Below are 23,037 nucleotides of genomic sequence, written 5' to 3'. Positions count from 1 at the left end.
AAATTTGCTACTCTCAAAACAAGCAATTGCGATTAGAATTTTTTAATTTGTAAAGGGAAAAAACTTTCATACAGAGGAACATTTTCAGTTATTTGTTATTATCATTTGCAAATTTGCAAACCTTAAAACACAAATTTGAAAGTAAGATTTGTTAATTTGTGAAGGAAAATAATTTTTAAATAATAATATATTTGACAAATTTTTCCTTTAAATATTAGCAAATCTCACTTGCAAACTTTTATTTTGAGAGTTCCAAATCATAAAATGAGAATAGCAAACTTTTAGACCAAATCACTAGAGTAAATTTTCAAATATTTTAGTGTTTACTTTTTATTTTTTGATTGACTGATGTCATCCCCACGCACACTAACTAACTGCATATTTGTCTCTCTTGCTGGTTAGTAGTAGGAGCAATTAACATGGATGATCTTAGATTGAACTCACTTAACCATAAAGAAAATAATAATCTCTTTGTTGAGAAATTAATCAGCCTCGTTACTGTCTATAGGTAGGTTAATTTTTCTTCGAAATACATAGATTTAAATTAAGGTTAATTCAACAATGAATAGTTTCCATTCTATTTTCATAGTCCAATCAAAAGTTTCAACACTCTATTGGTCATTGTCATGGCACATTTTATCTTGTTATACGAAGAGTAATTTAAATTTCTACACTTTTCAAACGATTTCGTTTTGAGTGCGTGCAACGTCTCAAGAAGTCAAGATGGATTTAAATATTCTCTTCTAAATGCAGAAATTAGTCCTTATATATATGAAACTTATTCCCTTATTTTAATATATCATTAAAAAAATGCAAATGAGTATAATTATAATACAAACAAAAAAGAGAAAATGATGAAAGGATTTCCTCTTATACAAATACAGATTATTATATGATTACTTCTTTGGCTAGCAAGAAGCAAAGGGTCAAAAAAACGAAAAGTAATGTATATGTGGTTATATCCAATTTATTATCCATTATTAATATAATATAAGTGATGTAGAAATACAGATATGATTACTCCCGTTGGGCAAAAAAATAAGCACTCCCATAGGGCTAAAAATGATGAAATGATTCCCTCCAATACAAGTATAGATTATTATATGATTACTCCTTTGGCTAGCAAGAAGCAAAGGGTCAAAAAAACAAATAGTAATGTATGTGTGTGTGGTTATATCCAATTTATTATCCATTATTAATATAATATAAGTGATGTAGAGAAAAGCATGCACCACTTACTATTTTCCAAAAGCCATTCATTAGCTTGACCTTTTAATTTTCTTCCTCTTCATTCAGCAAAACTTTCTGCTTCATTTTCTTCTTTCTCCCATGGCCAGAGACTCGGAGGTTATAATTTCAGATCAAAATATGCACACAAGTACGGTGAATCCAACTGAGGAAGAAGAACAAACTGATTATTATGAGGTGATCATCAGCAATAATACTCCATGATTGTTCCATCTGTATATCTTTTCATATCACTTTGATCCATTCGTACTGTGTCTAAAGCTATGGCACACAGGCTGAAGCCAGGCAAATAATACTGTATTATATATTGAGGATGAAGAAGAATATAATATATCGCAGATATATACTGATATATAGCTGCATTTCTTTTTATTGTAGATGTTATTGCTGATATATATATGTGGTTCTTGATGTGGATCTCAGCTTGTATTGATCTAATCAAGATCTCGTTTTGCGGATACTTATTTGATAATATGTATTGGTGGATAAATTGACAAAATTTGAAGCTGGCTCGATATAGTCATAGGTTGATGAAGGGGTATTTTGTCACCGTGTTATGAGCCTTAGATGTAGGAGTTTGAGAAAATTAAAGATGTTATTGTGTAACTCTCTGCAAAAATCCAGAATAGAGTGCAAAAGTTGTTTTTATTAATTAACGTTGATATATTTATTCCTGTCAACAATATTTAACGATTTTAGGTCTTGTTTTGTTAATTTGTTAAGCATTGTTTTTAAATTTGTATGTCTTATTACTTTCGAATATGTAAAATAGTGAGTTCTTACTTAGTCTTAGGAGAGTGAGGAAGAAATCCCATATTGTTTTTGGTTTTTGGTTTTGTTTTTCCTTAATAAAATATATTGCATTACGAAGAGAATTACAGTGGAAGCAGAAGAATTCAGTTTAATTAAATGATATAATAGTTTAATGAATTAGACTCAATATATCTATACGAAAATTATTGCATTTATAACTTATAAATAGCGCAACTTAACTCAAAACTCCTTACAAAGTATAGACACATTTTATACTTGTTATTTCAAAATGTCTCCTTTTAATTTAAGTTCAAATATTATATTCCTTTTGACTCCATATATTTAGTTATTTTATATAAGATTAATTAGATTTTTTTTTGCCAAAAAAATTAGGATACTTTTACCATGTAAATAATGCAATTTATATTTTTAGGCTACAAGTGCAATTTACTAACCTGAACATCGTAATTGCCAAGCCCTGCGCTTTCAATATTGAGCCAGCATTGTGATTTACCATTTACATAAGTTCCTATAGTAATAAACTATGAGCTCCATACTTGTTTTTAGTGAAAGAAGCCATACCTATTTATGTATGATGTTTTGAATTCAAATTCGTGTAAATGTTAAAAATTACTTCCTCTGTATTAGTTAATAAGGTATTTTCCGGAGTGATTCGAATGCAATTTAATTGAATTATTACTTTTACGCCAAACTCCTAACCTAATTGAACATTGAAGCTACAAAGTACATGGATCACTTCAAATTCCTAAACTATGTCTTAATTCAATTATATATTTATATAGCACACGCATAAAGTACAAGAGTGAGAGAGATAAATATAATTTGATAGAAACACAACTCTGTACAAATATTGGTGAGAGTGACAATTAAGCTACATTCCTATCCTTAAATGACCATTCAACAACTCATGTGATTATAAAACAACATCATCAAATTCCAAGTCAGAGAGAAGAAGAATGAAGCGAGCGAGCGAGCGAATTCTTAGTGAATTAAGATTACTCCTTCAATTGATATTAGTCTCAGAACATTCCAAATAATGCTCCCAGAAATACTCACGTTTCATAATTTGTGAATAATATCAATCAATATAAAATATATAATTTATAGTAAATCATGGTCATGATCCCAATTCCCAAGGACTCATGAAATGCAAATCATTTCAGACACTGAATAATTTACGTCGACAAAATAAATAAAAAAAACTATTTATAAGTATTTCTGAGGATAATCAGGTGGTCCCTACATGGATATGGAAGTTAGGCTGGCATGATGAATGAGAAGGACCATTCATCCATGCACTTGTCTCCCACAATTCCCTTTTCCTTCTAATTCCATCGCCATGATGTGTCCATCCACCATACCCTTTTTTTTTTGGTGACTTTTTGCATGCAATTCTTCCCAAACAAAATTACAAGCCCTTCTCTCCTGTCTCTATTCACATGATTCTTATCAAAACGCTCTAGAATATAACCCACTTACATAGCTATATCAAATTAAATGATTGTTGGTCATGTATTATTCAATGTATTGTTATAATTATTTCATGAATGGTTATATATTATGTCTTTAAATTGGTTTGTGTTTTATGCAATGAAATCATTGATATTGATAAGTAAATTATCATATCCTTCTTATTGAATTCAAAAATTTTTTCCAAAATTTAAAAGACAACATTCAAAATATTACTAATGAATTTATTTTTTAAAAGGTATGAACATAAACAACAAATTTTTTTAAAAAAATATTTCAACATTTATTAATTCAATGATAAATATAGTAGAGGTAAATTTTGAATGTTAGTAATTATCTGTTCTATAATACAAGAAGAGAAGAAGATTGAAAGAGAGATGCTTACCAAATAATTAAAGAGACGCAATTGAGATTGGTCTAATTAATAATGATTTGATCTATAACTCATAAAATTATAAAATTAAATTATGTTGTTGATATAAATACTTTGTTAGTATATGATTTATAAGTATTTTTGTAGGCGCTCATTATAAATTTTCAAGATCTAACATTTTTTTTTTAAATGTCTCTCAGTTTTTTCCTCCTCACTTTACGGCACAACATCCATAGACGTGGAAACAGAAAGAATAGCATGATTTGCACATACAGTCCCATTTCTTAGAATTATTCTTATCGTACATTATTGTATCATTTGTTTGTCAACAACAGTAGGTCCCAGCACCTTAGCTTCTCATTGTTGGTGCTAGTCACTTTCTAGGTACCTGCAGCTATGAACATCGTTAATACAACATAAAGATAAGCACTATAAAATTATATTCTAAGCTAAATTAATTTTGAAACTCTTTAACAAGAAAAGAAAATGAGTGATGAAGATATTAAAGAGAGTTTGTCATAATATTGTCGCAGCTGGAATGGGAGAAACAAGGGAAGGAGGATTGTTTTCTGGAGCAAATATATTTTGGGAAGTCGAATCATTTTAGCATTTTCAAAAAAGTCAAGTGTGGTTCTGTGTAGGTTTATTCTTGTCCATGGTCCACCACCCACTAAAAAATGCATATAAATATTCCTACTATGTGTTTTTGTTTACTTTTCTTTTGTTTTAGTTTGGCTTATTTTTTTGTTTAATGAGATTCTTTTTTTCTAATTTAATTTGACAATGAAGATAAAAGTTACCAAGTTAAGACTCTATTAGTGTCTTAAACAAGAAATATTTAAATAGATAGGATGCACCACATCATTTATAATCTGTTCAATAAAAATATAATATTTAAATAGCATTAAATATAAGTTAATTTTAATATTAATGATACTTGATAGAAAAAAGTTAAAAAATTAAATGTGCATTTTGTTATAAAAACAAAAATTAAATTTAAAAATATTATTTAATATCTTATTTAGATTACTTAAAGTATTTTAGTTGGACAAACCACAAATAACGTGATGCATTGGATATATTTAAATATTTCTTGTCTTAGACTTTATTTTATATCATTTTCTCCTCTAAACATTTAAAAACCATCCATTTATGTCTTGTTATTAGCCCATCTATTAACCAAATTTTTTAAACCAAAAATGTATATGTGATTAAATGTCAGTTTTGCTCTTGAAATATTCATTTAAAAACACCTAGAATCTTGAATTAGATTTCGGATTATTTCCCCCTTTACACGTAAAAAAGCCTAACCCTGTCATTAACTCACTACAGACGAACGTTAAGTTAATAGGTCCAATGTGTATGTACATGTAACATCTAAGTAGATACGCAATCAAAAAATTTTAAAATAAAAGTTCTATCTCAAATCATAATAAAAAATTAATAAAAAAATTGGCCATGTGTGCACTTCACAACCTAATTTAAAATAGAAAAAAAAAATTTTAAATGATAATAAATTTTTAAAATTATATAAATGATAATTTGATCTATCAAAATATTATAATTTCACTAAAGTTCTTAAAATTTTTTCTATCATTAATGAATTTATATAAACAATCAAATTACTCTTGTTAAAAATAAAATGACTCACAAATTTTGTTTAAATAATCACAACTTTCCTTCTTATATTTAAAATAATGTAACAACAAATTACAACTTTACATGTTAAATTCTTAATTTTTTATTACATCATTATGAATATAAAAAAAAAGTTATGATTATTTAAACAAAAATTGTTAGTCATTTTATTTTCAACAAAGAAAATTTAATCATTTATATAAATTTATTAATAATAGAAAAGTCTCCAAAAACTTTAATAAAATTATAAAATTTTAAAAAATTAAATTATCATTTATATATTTTAGAGAGATTTTATTGTCATTTTTCAAGAATTTTAACCCAAAAAAAATTAAAAAAAAAATCAAGTCATGAGAGTCTCTCCCAAATTGGAAACTCAGCTCCCAACTGGACTCAAATTTGAATTAGACAATGAAAGAGAATTTTATAAACATTACTAGATTTAAGAGTCTTAATAACAACTCCATGAGAACCAAGCAACAACCTAGGCTGACATTGAAAATTAAGACATAAAATTTGTGAGACTCAGTCCCAAATCTTAACTAAAGTCAAGCAATGCACATTTTCATTTTTCAGATTATGATAAAGTAGGAATATCAGATACATGCAGATGGTTTTAACTCAACAGCACGTAAGTACACACATCCGTTCTAGTACTTAACTTCCCCCTACTTCTACTTTGCATCAGCTCATCCGCATAAAATTTTCATTAAAAAAACAACCGAAATACATCCATGCACATCACTTAGGACAAGTAATGTGCACACATATATATATATATAAGCTAATAGCTTCATTTTTTTTTTTTCCTCTGATCTTCACCAGTGAAAAGAACCAAAATGTCAACTTCACTTTAAACAGCTTCGTCAATTGGTTTTCTTGGCTTGCTTGTTACCAACTGAAAAAAAGAACATATCATCAGTCATTATTAATCACTTTGGATTGAGAAGAAAAATAGTGTCTAGATTTAGTAACACTCACGGGTAAAAGCAGAAAGCTCAGAACTCTTCAACACACGCAGCCTCTTCACTGTTGATACGAACATGCTGCAAATCAGAAAAAAGATAATAAATATCTGAGCTTGCAAACACAGGAATGACAAATTCATTAGAAAACACTAACAAAGAGCTCGATGCAAGCGTCACTCTTAGTGTGTTCTTGTGAGGGGGCAGACAAACAAGTATTATATTTTTGTGAAGAAACAGACATTAGACATACCATTGCCGGATAGTGTTTTGAAGAATATATAATTGTTACAGAATAAGAATATGAGGAATCTAATCAATCAAATGATGCTATAGTTTATAGAAAAAGATGTTGGTTTAGGATTGGCCTCCTGTTAAAACAACAGCAAGTGGAGGAGAAATTGATATTATATTGGAATAGAATAAGAATAAGAAAAGGGGATGCATCAGATCCACAGCGGCGAAAGATGCTTACTGCCATGGCACGTCCCCAACGAGCATCCTGTCTCCTTCATTATCCTCATAAACAAGAGTATATTCTCCACTTCCATCCAATAAACCTGTTATAGCTTTTTCTTCCTCTTCCTTGTTCTGGATTCCTCCAGCAGTGGAATCTCTTTGAGCTGAACAGTCAATTAAAAACCAAGAAGCAAGTGAGCCAACTTTCACTATCATGTACTACAAGCAAAGTTGATAACCAATAACCCAAATAAATAAAAGGAAAAGAGAGACTTTTATAAGAAAATTTATCCCATCTACCAGAAAAACTAGACCAGGTCAATTTTTTTTTTTTTTTGCATGTGCACCCAGTATCAGGAGTCCTTTGAACCACAACTGATCCAAATCAAGCCAGGTTGGACCACAAGAGCAGCGAAATCTCCCAACGACAACAAATATTTAACGTCGTTGCATCCCAGAGCTCAAATTCAAGACTTCTGGTTAGGCTAGCACAGCCCCTAATTAGCTGAGCCATGCAGCCGTTAGTTAGAACAGGTCAATTTATAAACACATAAATGTTTCTTGCTTCAGGCCATGTGGCAGTCTTTAGTGAAACCCACCTCTAACATGCCTATGTGTAGAAAGCTAACTAGCTTCTTGTGATTATCTTTTTGACCAACTGGTGAGCATGATGACCTAAAACTCGCCTTTTTTTTTTTTCATTTTTTGGTTCCGAAGGCCATCTTCAAAAACTTGCATTAAGAAACATTTAGGGCAAAAAAAAAAAATAGACGGCATGTATATTCTCCTACTTTAGATGTCTATCTAGTGATTAATTATTAAAAAAAATAGAACAATTACATGAAGAGCTCGAACTTCAAAGGGGTTGAATGAATGTCTTGGTGATTAGATCTATTTTATGATTCTCAAGTGAATTTTTTTAATCAGTCGTGTGATAATCTCAAAGTAATCTGATGGTCAAAATACTCATCAACTTTCTGAAACATCGCGCTCTTCATATAATCATCCTATTCCTATAGCATAGGACACTTTTCTAGACAAAATCACCAAAGGTGAAAAATCAGAGCCTTCCATAGCAACACCCTAACCTAAAATACCTACCAGCAAGGAGGCATCTGAAGAGTTCATCAACAGCAGAGGAGAGATTTTCATAGCTGTCATAAGCATTGAGGTCTACTTTTCTTCCGATGGGAACTCCATCCATATTGATCTTCACAAACAGACCTTTACCAACGTTGTCAACAACAGGTTTCTTTCCAGCAACCTTGTCTGCAACATCTTGCTGCTGTTGTGTCTCAGAAGCTGTCTTAGAACAGCTGTTGCTTGCAAGTTTCTTCCTAAACGAACGAATTGGAGGCCAACCCACTACTGGCCCAGGAGCAGTTCTGTTCATTATGGATCCAACCAGAAAGTTCAAAATTAAAAGAGAACGATTAGTTATTGTGTTACACTCAAAATAATAATAAAGCAATCTTTAGATGATTGATATTAGCATGTGTTAGATTCTTTTAAAGGAAAAAAAAAACAGCTGTCATGATTTATTGAGAGAATATAATAACAGAGGTCTAACAATTGTATTTAGATCTAGTTGCATGGGAACACAAACTAAAACTTGAACATGTGGGACCATATTTAGTTATTTACTCACCCAAATGTTCATAAGTAATTTTTGTTTTTGTGGTGAATCATGTAGAATTTAATGTTGGCAATAATTCTTATTTGAATCTAAAGAGGGGCAAGAGATAAGTAAAAGAGACACAGTCAGAAGCTGACATGCCAATATCAGTTTTGAGTTAAAACAAGATACAATGAAGAGGATAATAAATGAAGATAGAGGGCATCAGAAAATCAGATGGAGACATATCTGAAGCATTCAATGCAAGAAAATATAACAGAACAAAATAGGGAGTACTGGTTCTCAGTACAAACAATTGAAGGTTTATTATGGTTATTTCCTACAATTATGACATCTTTAAATTATTATTTTTTTGAGTCACTTAGAAGAGCAATGGATGAAAACAGAGTTGTGACTCCAGATCTAACACATTTGACCACTCATTATGAATGAATATCCTCTGCCTTAATGTTCAGAAATAAATGAAACAAGATTAATGGGAAGGAGAAAACAAAACCAAAACAAAAACGGAAATACAGAGTTTTGATCTTTAGGAAAAATATTCTCTCAATTTTGAAATAGAGTAACACAACCGTTACAAATTTTGAATGATTACTGTAGAGAAATCAATCCAAGAATTAAGGTTATGTGTTTGTTTCAAAAAAGGAAAACGGCTAGAGTCATACCTTTTCTGAGAGGTATTAGAGGGCACAGCTGGATTAGCAGATGAGCATGATGATGAGAAAGCTTTCTTCTCTGAATTCTGCAGGTTTAATCCTGGCAGACCCTGAGGGCTACATGATGGAAACTGAAGAAATGATGACCCCTTGGAAGGAGCCCAAGAAGAGGCAGAGATTTTCTGGGTTTGCTGAGAGAATAAACCAAGAGAGAGTAGAGATTCATCACTACTGGTCACGTTTTTGTGTTATGATTGAGGGACCAATCTTCACCAGGTGGACCAAGTGTGAGCTCAAGCTTTCTCTCCTCACAAGACTTGTTGCTGCTGCTGTTTTGGGTTCTTGCTTCTTCCTTTGGGATCAAATCTAGCAGCTGAGGAGACTGCTCCTCATTTCTTGACCTCACATACATCTGATGAGAATCCTTCTATGGCAACTCCACTGCTCAATATTGCAACAAAACCACGCGTAAGAAAGACAGCAAATTACAGTTGAGATAATATGATGGAGTAGAAAAAAGATCTCATCTTTCTTATTATAAAGAAGAACAAGCTTCAGTGTACCTTTGATATGTGAACCCCGGGAAAGAACAAGAGAAACCAAGATGCAGCGTGGAAGCTTGAAGGGTGTGAAAAAAACTTGGACACTGAAGAAGTAAGCAAGAGGACGAGACAGAATAGGAACCAGAAAGCACCACTAGACAACAAGAATAACAAGAACAGAGAGGGAGTAGAAGGGAAGGAGGTTTGCAATAGCAAGGGGATTGCGGGTGGCTTTGCTTTTTATAAAACTTTTGATTTTGATTTTGATAAGCACGCTTTGTGGGTTGGTCTGGTTCTTTTCTCTCTCAAACTTTTGGAAGGAGAGAGAAAGAGAGAGAGATTCGGAGTTTGTCCAATAGAAAGCAGCAGAGGAGTGGAATCCTGGAATTAGAGCACAAGGCACGCTATCTTGTGAGTCCTGAGGTGAGGTCCCTCTTATGTATCATCCCTACAATAACGTTAGTTAGTTTAGCTCAGCAAGTAACCAGCGCCCTAAATAATGTTCCCTTCGTTTTCTTTTTTTCTCGCTTCAAAATGTTTTAATTTTCTATTAATAAATGGGAGATGATTATCAGCAAGTTTGGGTCTAACAAGAGAGGTTAATCCTACACAATATGATGAGTCAATATTCAAATTTTCGTTAAAAGAAAAACTCACATTTTACTGTCCAACTGTGCCTGAATCAAGATCATTACTTTCAATAAAAAAAATACATGCCAAGAACGATAAATAAATGGCAGATGATTTGATTTGCTACTATTTCATTAGCATACAGCTAATTTGGTCCGAGCATGAAGACCCAATACCCCCATCCATCTTTATCCGGGATCAAATTAGGATGAATTGAGCCCAGCTCAAAAAAATACGTGACAGGATGTAATAAAACCGAGACACAATGACAGTTCTTTAATGGGCATTCTAAAAGGCCTTAATTTTCACTGGAATAATAATTTCACTAAGATTAATAAGATTAAAAACTTGATTATTGAAGATTGGACTATAACGTTCAGTCACATTTTTGAAGAAGTAATTGGCTTGCTGGCCATCCATTAGATGATAATTTAAACATCATAATTTTCGTTGAATCACTCTGAGGGTGCAAAATATTATTTGTTCTAACTAATTCTTCCTCGCACGGTTTTCTGTATCCTTACATTAAAAATAAGCACGTGAATGGTTTTTTTTTTATTTTACTGTTATTTTATTATCTTTTACACTTTTAGCTTTTACAATTAAGTCATAAAATTCATTTTATTTTTCTATTTTCTGATTACCTTTTTATCAAATTGCTTGCTCTTACCTCTTACCAGTGGTTCACCTCACTATCTAACTCATTTTTATTGAAAAGAATCTATTCACGTTCGGTTTATATTACCTTTTTTATTGCATGGTTGCTTGTGTTGGAATTTAGTTAATCGACCCTGATTATCATATATGTTTCATAATTTATTGTTTAATATAGATTAAAAAAAAACATGTATGATTCAAGGCAACATAAATATGAAATGCCAATCATCTGGATTCCTCTCGATTAATTAAAGTATTAGCTCACCTTAATGCAAAGAAATAACTCTTCTGTGTGCCAACTCAAAATTGAAAAGTAAAAGAAGAAAAAGTTATTTTCGTTTCATATATAGTTATATACTAGTACAAAGTTCGCGACGAGGTTATGGGTCTTTTGTTTTCGCTTATAATAATGTTTTAAAGCTAATCTAAAATATTTTTAAAATAAGTTGAAAACTGATTTTTTAAAAGATTAATAAATAATGATTTCTTCATATTTCGCTGTCAAAATTCAAAATCACTTTTTTAAACTTAATATCTAATGTGCATCTAAATAATTATAAGTTTTTGAAAAATAATCATGATAATTGAATAAAAATATTTAGTTTTGTTAGAATTTTTTTTTCCCAGCAAGTACGTTGTTAAATTAGAGGCAACGCTTTTTAGGAAATCTTTTATGAAAATTGAACGTATCAATGAGGACGAAAATGATAATATGAGAATGAATTACTGTAGGATTTTTTTTTTTGGCCTGAAAACTGTAGGAATTTATTATACATAGTACATAGGAGTACAATAATATATATTCTCTATTTTAATATTGACTTCAATAATTGGGAAGAAACGAAAACACTGAAGAGATTTAATTATTTAGGCAAAAAAAAAAATCATAAAACACTGCTTTAACATTAGATGCAAGCTAGTAATTGATAAACTTTTATTATATTAAATTAATGAAGTGATTTATCATTTTTTTAAAAAAAATTGATTTTGTTTTATGAAAAATAAACTGGGAACAGAGGAACAGCGAAAACATGCTGATCAAACGATCTCGTACTGCCGTTCTTGTCAGCTTACGGTTCTCTCTTTTTCTCTCTCCGTCCACATATCCCCATATGACTATTAAATTCAGGACACAAGCTCCTCTGGCTAAGATCCAGTGTAACGTCCCTTGATATGGAATCCTACACCTGACTATTTATCATCCGTTGGATTTCGTAATGTCGAGATGTGTGTAATCTCCTGCATCAATGCAGATCGCCTAAAGCTAAACCCTATCTACACACTACACGTAATCTGACAAAGGGTAGAATGAATTCCAATTCTTTCTTTCCTTTCTTTGTTTTTTTTTTTTTTGGTTACTTTTCGACATAATAAAAAGATTGATAAAAGGATTGGAGTAGAGAAGAGTACTCTGAAGTCTGAACCTGACTTGCAAAACAGCTCAAAGGACAAGCACTTTTGTTACATTTTTACCCATATTATCATATTATAATTTACTAGTACCTGTTTACTCTCACAGTCACATCAGTATCAGTATATTATGCTAATAGCAAGATCTGGGAACATCTGATTATTAGTTGATTAGTTGCATATTATCCCTTCTTCCTCTTTGGCCAATTATAACAAATTAACGACCTCACCAAAATTAAGAAAAAGTTATTAGATTATTAATTTTAGTTAAAAATATAATAAATTTTTAATTTTACCTCTATTTAAATAAAATAATTTTTTTGACTAATGAGTTTAAATATGGGTTATTCTCCTTCATTATATACTCCCACTATTTTTATTTGTAAGAGAAAAAAATTATATTACATAATCTAAAAAATTAAATTAATTATATTAATTGTGTCTAAAAATTAAAGAATAGACTACAATATCTTTTATTAATTATTTTGAATGATGAAATTATGAGGATGATTTAATAAATTTGTAATAAATGCCTATTAAAAAATATGATTTTGTTTATATAAAAAAATTAAAAATGATAGTTTTTCTATAAATAAAAATGAAAGAAGTGTTAGTTATTAAACTTAATTTTATTTGATGTGAGACTTGATACATCAACTCAAATTCACTTATACTTAGACAACATAACATTATAGTATTAACATCCAGACCAACTCGATCAGTTGAACCAATAAATCATTGAGCCAGTGCATTAGCTAGGTCAATGATATGTTATGTTCATGGCTAATCTGATCACAATTTGATTACAATTTTGATTACTGACCCTTGAATCAGTGTTATGATCGCACTCCAATTTCCCCGTACCTTGTGTATTACTCCCTCCATTTTAAATTATAAAATATTTTTGGAGAAAATATTCTGTCCCAAAATATAAGACTCAATTTTATTAAATATACTTATTTCAATATTATCCTTTCTTTTTCTATTTAATACTAATTAGATGTGGATTTAAGGTTATTAAATGAAGACTATTTTTAAAAGTTTATAATTTTATGTTTAAAAAATAAAGTTGTTAAGTATATTTTATGGGGGTTATTGACATGTGAAATTTTATTTAAAAATATCTTTTAATTTAAAATAAATTAATACTATTTATTTGGCTATCGATATAAATATATGTTTACAAATGTGGGAGTATTAATGGAGCTATTGAGCACAGGTGGGATGATAGGGAGTACAGGTGAAAGAATTTGTGGTAGTTAATGATGGAATGGACGGAGTCATGCATGAGTGGCTTTTTTGACCAATGACAGCAACTAATTGGGTTGAGTCTGTGTCGAGCAAATATATCTTTCTTAATCACAAATCTTCTAAGTCCTTTTGAATGAATTACCTTAAAGCTCATCATGGAAAACCATTCAATTGACTAAGAAGTAGTTTGATTTAGTTGGAGGAATTTAACTTCTTCGAAGCAAGATCAGGAGTACTCAAGCCTTGTAAATATACAAATTTAAATAACTGTTTGGTTTTTTTTTTCCTTTTTTATAAGAGAATTTTGAAAAGGGGTTTTATTATCCTAATTATAAGAAATAACAACTTATTTTCTTAAGCATTTATTAAAAAATTTCTATTATACCTCATTGAAAAGGAAAATAATAATCACCATGCACTCACATTCTCTCATTGTAGAGGGACTCATTGGATCCTCGGATATTTTAGGGGGAAAATATTCGTAATATATTTATTGATTTTAATTGCATTTATTGACATGATAATTAATTATTTTTCTCTTATTAAAAATAAAGAAGGGAGTAGTATATTTGAAAATATTCTTTAAATTTTAAACCTTAAATTATCATTTATTTATTATTGTTTGAATTTATAGATAATAGTTTATTATAGTAATTGACTGCAAAAAGGTAAAATTAAAAAATTACATAATTTTTAACTAATTTTAAGAATATAAATATTATTTCTTAATAAACACAAAAGCAGTTACGTTTCCTTATATCAAGAACTAAATGAAGTATTACTAAGATTTTTTATTGATTCTAACTAATTTTAGCTTCATTCACGAATGGAAAAAGGAAAAAAGAAATACTCCCTCTATTTAATATTATAAATTATTTTTAATCGAATCACATTTCTAACAGTTAGTTAATTGTATTTAAAATAATGCATCCTTTACATTTCTGTCCCTATTTAATATAGCATTTCAATTAAAAAATTTTATCAATTACACCCTTTATTAAATATATTATTAAAAAATCTCATTAACTACTTAAAGATCTAAAATATCTTATATTTTTTAACACCCCACATCAAAAAAAGGTTCAATGTTTTTGAATTGAGGCAATAATATATTTGAAAACACTTTTTTTGTCATATATTTGTAAAGGTTAAAAAGTAAATTGGTTCTTAAATTATAGGTTCTAGAGTATATAATATTTCTCTTTAACTTTTAAAAATAATATAAGTTAACTCTTATTATTAATAAAAGTTAGCTTTAATAGTTAATTAATCAAAAAATAATGAAAAAATCTAAAAATGACTCAAAACAAGGTAGAATGAATGATTCAAAAATGAGAGGAAAAAACTCACAAAATTAAAGAAAAGGATAAAAAAAAGTTATTGGAGAAGAATTTAATTTAACGAGAGAAAAGGGAAGTGACAGTGAAGAGAGGAGAATGGGACGTTGATTGGTCAAAAACAAGGAAAGGGAGTCAAATATACTATTTTGGAGATGGGGACAGACTTCAATTCCCACAGTGACACCTTTGCCATTTGATTCCCCAGCCACTGCTCCTTCCTGTGATCATCAAATCCTTTACAGCCACCCAACTCCAAATTTGACCGATGCTCTTTCATGTTCTAACTTTGCGTGATCAAATTCTTTCATTTCTAACATGTGTTCAACTCCTGCGTCCAGATATATGAACAAGTTTTTCTCAAGCATGCATGTGCCGTTTTGTTTGAATTTAAACAAGACACTTTTAAGGATTGTTTGATTTTGTTCTATTTTTTATTTTGCAAACCAAAACAAGAACAAAAATATTTAATTATGTTAATTTAAAAAATAATTTTAGAGTTATAAAATTGGATGATTGTCAATAGTTTACAGTAGTGGTCCTTAATTTGTCAACTTCGATTGATAAGAATTTAATTTATAATTTATAAAATTATAAATTCAAATCATACTTTAGAAATGAGAATTCTATTAATAAACAATTTGTTAGCATCTATGTAAACATTTTTTAACTTAAAGTCATACTCTAGCTTGAGTAAGTTTTCAAGATAAACTTTCCTAAATTTTTTAGCAAGAATTGCACTGCAAACCTCAAAAGAATAAAAAATTATACTACAAGCTCAATAAATTTTGTTATTATACATCAAGCCCAAGGACTTTTGTTGCATTTTTTTAAGAGCGAAAGTATAATTTTTCCCTTACGTGACTTGCAGACTCAAATCATGCACAAAACAATACCCATCCATGTACAGCACAATGTTCATGCGTATCTAATTGATCAATAGGTTTGATAAAATATACAAATGATGCACACAATATTCATGAATGGACAATATAATGTTCATGCATTCTCAATTAAATGTCCATGCACCGTTGAGAATTCATAAATATTGTGTTGTGCATTCATGAATATTGTATTATACATATAAATAAATATGGTCGATATTGTGTTGTGCACCTATAAATATCATGTTATGCATTTATGAACATTATGTTGTACATGATTTAAGTTTTCAAATCACATAAGGACAAAATTATATTCTCGCTCTCACAAAAATTTATAACAAGAACCTTTAAACTTGCAGTAAAATATTAAAATATATCAAATCTAAATTAAATTTTTTATTGTTTTAGAATCTGCAGTGCGATTCTTCCAACTTGTTATTATAAAAGACATTATTTTTATGAACATTGGCTTCAAAACGAGGAGGAATTTTTATTTGAAGGTACTGCAAATGTTTTCATAATATATTCTAGTTTGCTTGGTTGAAGGTTGGCAAGTTAAATATGGGAGGACAGGGTGACATGTGGTCGGTCGGCTGGCCGTGTTGGATACTGCCAAACGCATTCGAACTCTATCCTTTTAGAGTTTTAGGTGTGCAGTATTATCACGTCATCTCTATCAATTTTTTTATATATATCGTACGAATTAATAGTAAAATATAGACAGCGCTTTTTATTTAAAAAAATGAAAATAAAAATCCATGGCAAGGCTCTCCAATAATATAACAAAGCGAGAGTGGAGTGCTTCGTATGCTAATAAGCTCATTTAATTAGTTCGTGCAAGTTTAATTTTCGGTTTACATTTTTTAAAATTTGTTCATAAGAAGCAATCATTTATTAGATTTGATAAAAGTATATTTTAAATAGATTTTTGAGAAAAATTCTAACAAGCTCTTCAATTAGTCTCCTACATCTTTTAAGATGAGAGCTGAGAAGTCATTAAATTTGTTATTCATGTCACCAGCGCTCCTTACTTCTCCTATTCATTTGACTCTAGCAAAGTATTCACTCTGCTCTTTATTTATATGGTACTTTTTAATTTTTTTTTAATCCTTAGAGGTATACTATGAGATGGGGATATTTAAAGGTCTGGTTTGATTCATCTTTGAGAAGAAACCAAACCAGTTGATTTACCAAAACTTGAGATTCATTTTTAGTTTTTTTTTTTTGGTAATTGATTCAGTTTGAATCAAGTTTAAATTTTTTTAATCAATATATGTACGTACTCACAAATAAAATTTGACTATTTATTACCATTTTCAACACAAAAATATCGAGAATAAAAAGAATATTTTTAATCATTAATCAATATAAGTTTCCCTTATCAATCCACTTGATCAAAACTAAAATAATTACAAATTTACTCAAGAGGATTAAATTTTTCAAACTTATTAAAACTCAGATAAAATTTCATAAATAAGAAATTGGAGTAAATCAAGTATACAATAAGGTTATTGGAGATGTTCTATACAATAAAAACAAGAGAGAGTATATAACAATAAGAACAAACTCTATCCCATAAGATAGAGTACGTTTTAAGCAGCAATAACTTTACCAGTTTCTTTATAACTAGCCCGAACGAGAGACGGACGTAGGCGTACATTATTAAAGAATGGGGCACCAATTAAGTGAAAACTATAAATGATGCTACAAATATTTAATTTCGCTCCCTTGAAAAATTTTAATCTCCAAAAAAAGTTTCAACTATGCCCTTAAAAAGAGAACAGGGTTTATTATAATCAATTCCAAGTGCAAATATAAAAGAGTAGGGTTATATTTGATTATCAACAGCCAAGATACAACTCTATCAAATCTCTCATGGACATGGATATAAAAATCATATTATGTTTCTTAATAAATACAATCCACGATTTCTTCAGTCATTTATTTGTTATATAAGGTGCCTCAACCACATTTTTTTTTGGCCATTATTACAAAATTATTTGCTGCTATCATTCAATGAATATCTTATCTCCAATTTGATGACACCTTCCAGAATGCTGCTCATTTCCACATATAGTGCAACCTATAAGTAAATCATGAGAGCTCTAATATGATTCTCTTATTAAAATTTTAAAAAAAATATCATTCAAAGACTACCGAGAATATTTAACATCAATCAAAAATAATAAATTCTAAAATATCACTGCAAAACTAAGGGACTAATTGAAAAATTATTTTAGATAGTAAAAAAAACTGTAATACCTCTGTCTTTTCTTTTTTAATAAATAAGTAATCATTTGTTGATTAATAAATTTTTTAAAAAAGAAAACAATAGGGGTATTATAGTATTTTTTCACCTAAATTATTTTTAAATTAATTTTTTGATCCTTATTTGATATCAATTTGCCTTTATGGTCCTTAAATAATATTTGTCCAATATTTTATCACGAGGTGTTACGTGGCATGGGCACCATGGAAAGTCAATTCGATGATAAATAATTTATAAAAATACCATGGCACACAATTTTGATCACTTTTAACAGATGAGAGTGGAGGCCAATAAAAACATTGTTTGTTGTGCTTAATAATCTCCTAAGCCTTCAAAAATGCCATTGAAGAGGATGGCCATTAAACAAGGTAAACAATTGTATTATTGATGGTTAAATAATATATGAGACTATCAAATCAAATTCACAAAGAATTTTGAGCCACAGTGTCGTGGTGTATGATGATAATGGGCTTATGTGACAGAATAGAATATGGGGTTGAGATGAAAAACAAAAAAGAAAGAAGATAAGGGCATGTGGAAGCAGAGATGATGGTGATGATGATGGGGTCGTTGATTTTTACAGAATGGACGGTGATGAATGGTGTCATGTCGATACGCAAAGAAAAAGGTTAAGGTCGTACCAGTAATGATGCTTTGTCCCATGCAACTCTATCTATTCACATCACACTCTCACAGCAACGGCCACTTTACACCTCTCCATGTTTTTAGCAGTAAAAAAATAAATAAATAAATAACGATCAAGGATCAACGCAACTTGATTTTGCACTGCAAGACCTAAATATTAAAATGTAAATAAGTTTTAGAATCAAATGACAGTAATAACTCTATTTTATTTTATTTTTAAGTAAACTTTACAATAGCCATTGGACCGTGGCGCTGCAGTCATTAGAGGCTCCATCGCCTTCAACCGATCACAGCCTACTAAATTTTTAATTGATGAAAGTGACCAAAAGGAAGTCTAAACCCATGGCTCATTGGTCATTTAAGATGGTGGAGACCACCAAGCCACCAAACTTGTTTAATTGTACAAGACAGAAAAAAATATTAGTCACACATGTTTCTAAACCACTCCCAAATTATAACATAATAGTATCTTATTAATTTTTAAATAATATTTATTATTTTACTAATATTACTTACTAATTTAACATAATTTATTAAAAATTATTGAGTTTAAAAATTCATATATTTTACAATTTTTGTTTGTGAATTGACATTTAAAATACATGAACTTGGTTTAAATGATAATTAATTTTTAAAGCTTCTAGTTTGTAATTGATTATGTCCAACAAACAAATAATATTAGTAGAATAACTAGTGTCATTCATGAATTAATATGACCCCTTTGTTATAACAAATAAGTGTTTTGAAAACTAAATTTATTACGTATATGGACATGTTATTTTAATGATACTTAAATGTTAATTTACAATTAATACATGAATTTTTAAACTCCCAATATTTAATAGACTATGTGAAATAAACTAGTAACATTACTAAAATAATAAGTGTCGTTCATAAATTAATAAGTCACCATTATGTTATAACAAACAAGCAGCTTCAAAACTAAAGTTATTACCTATATGAACGCATTATTTTGATGACACTTAAATGTCAATTTACAAATGAAAACATGTAAAATACATAAATTTTAAACCTCTCAATTTGTAATTAACTATGTATTTAACATCCTCAAAATTTAAACATAATTAACTAAGCTTGATTAGAGTAATTAAGTTTATTAGTAAGGTGTGTGGCCAGAGAGGTCTAACGGGCATGTTTGGTCATAATTTCATCTCTAAATATGAGTTTGAAGTAAAGTTGGGTCACCAAGATATGAAAGAGGGAGAAAATCTGAAGAATGAAGTTTTGTGCCACATGTCGTGGCTTGTGGTTAATCCACTATAGTGTACGTGTGTCTAACAGTCAAAGACGGGCCTCTTTTTTTTTATAGAAATAAGAACACAAAACTAGTGCAGAAGAGGAGAGAAATAAAAGAGTGAACAAAAGAAGCAAGGAGCTCTGCTAGAGCTTAGGGTTTAGAAGCATTTGGAGTATTTTGAAACTTCTAAACATTAGAGGTAAGTTTTTCAAGCTTAAACCTATCCTGCTCTTCTATTTTCTCTAGCTAGAAAGTTAGGGTTTGGTTGAGAATGATAATTTTTAATCTATAGATGCTATGGGTCCAAACCCATTGACTTAAATAAAGTTAATGGGAGTTGATTGAGCTATCTAAACCTAACACTTATGACTCCATGTATTTTTGGTTGACTGGGGCCATAAATGAACGAAAATCCACCATTAATGAGATGGTTAGGGCAATGTGGCTTTATTAACGGTTATTTAAGAATTCAATGAGGTTGATGGAAGTTAGAGGAAGTTAAGAAACTTTATGAGTACCCTTTTATGGGAAGAAATTGAATCTTAGCAGTGAAGAAGTATTTGAGTTAATAATAAACATTATCTAAAAAAGGGTATTAATGAATTATATTATGATTAATTGTAGAGTGAGTATTTTTGACACCATTTAAGCTTTGTGGAAGCTTTAGGAGTAAGTAATTAGGAGCTAAAACCTTTGACCTCTCAAAGATTTAAGATAATTAGAGGAATTCTTTCTTTGCTTTTATGTATTAATTAATTTATTGATTTATATTTGATAATTTAAATGTGTGAGATTGAATGAAAATCCAAGTAAGGCATGACTTATTTGAAAATCCATTATAATAATCTTGTAAAATTCAATAAAGTGTTTTTATTTGAAGTTCAATGATGTGATTCACAAATGGATTTCAATGATTGTTGTGTCATAAAGAGTTCAATGACTTGAAAAATGAAAAGTTTAATAAAATAATGTTTTATGGAGTTCTATGATGTGTTGCTAGTAGAGTTCAATGAATGTGTAGATAAGGAGTTTGATGAGATAAGTAAAGTGAAATTTAATGATTTGATTATACATGTTAATGTGATGATCATGTGTGAGATAAGTACAATGATGATGTTATGCATGCTTGACCATTGAATGATTGCATGCCTTAAAATGTTGCATTGTTATGCATTGCATGATCTTGAGAGACAAGAGTTCGACTAGGAAGAAGAGTAGATAATTAAATCTATGTGATAAGGTTTCCATTAGAGCTCGATAGTTTGCCTGAGTTTATCATATTTATTATCCCATTTGTTTAGTGAGAGACCATTCTACTGGTTCAATGAGAAGCTTGAACCTAGCTAGTTATCAACTTATTTAATAAGGAAGCTAGTCTAAGAAGAATGACATGCCATAGTGTGAGAAATTGAAAAAACTGTGACTCACAAATGAGTTAAGAAACCTTGATCGGATAACCTTTCACGCATGTTAGGCTAGGGTAGTCTCAATTTATAAACGATCTCAATATGTTATAGTTCATGGTTTCATGTGAAGGGCATAAGGAGGATAAGGAAGGTGTGATCATGTAAATAGTGATAAAAGGGTGTGTGGTTGTTTGTGTTGTGACCCTAGTGGAATAAATTATGTAATTGGATCTTACTTCTATGTAAAAAATAGTACTACTAAATCATTATCTCATGAGCATGTACCTCTATGAATGAGAATTATGAATTATGTGCTTGAACATGTTGAATGTTTTGAAAATGTTATCCTTGCTACTTGCATTTAAATTAATTAATATGCATTAGTATAAGTTAGATGAACCTTAGTTATGGAATGGTTGTATTTATCCCACTATCTTCAATATTATAAGAACTAGCTCAAAGGGATAGGACAAAGGGAAATAGCATGAGGCATAGGATTAATATCCCATTAGTAAGCCTCCTTTTCTTTTTGAGTATTAATGTATATATTCTTGCATGATGTTGCCAACTAAGGATGGTTCATGTTGTGACTTACTTGCACTATGCGTTTTGTTAAATTATATAATGTATTTTGAGCCCTAGGGTATATATGTATCGATTGTGAGACTTAAAGAAAGGCCCAAATACTAGTACAAGTAAGGATTGTGTAGGATACTTGATTGATGATGAATAATTATTGAAATGTGAAATTAGAGCTCGCCTTCTATTTTTAAGATTAAGAGGTTGAGCAATAAAAATATATTTCATAAGTATTATTAGTGATGTGATGTATTGCACAAGCCCGTTTTAATCCATTGAGTGTGGTCTGAATTGTGTTTGAAGCTTTTGGCTTATGGTTAAAGTTTTGGACACTTAAGTCATATGTGATTATAAAAAAGAGTGAATTTTAAAATAAGTGTCCAACTTTTGACTGAAAAATAATTTAAGTGTGAAACTAAAGTCATTAGCTAAGACTAAGAGAAAGCTCTCTATAGACACCTAGATTGCCTTAATTAGATATTGGATGGAAAAATGAGACGTGTTGAAAGTTCACTTAGTTGTTGTCAAATGACAACAAAATTTGTTGTCAAAATCATGCAGTGCGCAGTGGTGCATGGTGCCTGAGCTATAGTGTATGGCACAAAGGTTCACAAGCCATGGTGTAAGTGTGACAAGCCACGACGCATGCCTCTTTTTTTGTACAGATTCACTATTTTTCAATTTTACATAAATGCATTGATTCTTTTGAGATCTTATGCTTCCATATAGAGATTTAACTCTAATTTTTTGATTGTGAAGATCTTTTAGGATGTTTTAAATATTAAAAACTTGAGATTTCATTTGTGAAATTTGATGAATTTGGTAATTATCTTAATGATTAGAGATTAGGGTGATTAGTAAGGATAACCTTACTTGTCTAACCTAAAGATTTTACAATATCAAACCAAATGTCATTTAAAAATTAACAAGGCACCATTATGTTATGACTT

General features: G+C 29.9%; 1 protein-coding gene across 1 annotated transcript; it reads right to left on the bottom strand.

The window, feature by feature from the left end:
* Positions 1-6,041: 6,041 nt before the first annotated feature.
* Positions 6,042-10,166, bottom strand: LOC129289613 (auxin-responsive protein IAA26-like). The gene is given in 7 exon segments (XM_054926404.1): positions 6,042-6,401; positions 6,485-6,549; positions 6,944-7,091; positions 8,029-8,312; positions 9,229-9,462; positions 9,465-9,660; positions 9,783-10,166. Coding segments are annotated over 6 exon segments (930 nt in total). The 5' UTR covers positions 9,632-9,660; positions 9,783-10,166; the 3' UTR covers positions 6,042-6,369.
* Positions 10,167-23,037: the final 12,871 nt, after the last annotated feature.

This window comes from Prosopis cineraria, unplaced genomic scaffold (genome assembly GCF_029017545.1).
Source record: "Prosopis cineraria cultivar Desert tree isolate PC_DT_omini unplaced genomic scaffold, ASM2901754v1 PC12, whole genome shotgun sequence".
NCBI classification, from domain to species: domain Eukaryota; kingdom Viridiplantae; phylum Streptophyta; class Magnoliopsida; order Fabales; family Fabaceae; genus Prosopis; species Prosopis cineraria.
This window is presented reverse-complemented; position numbering and strand designations above follow the sequence as displayed.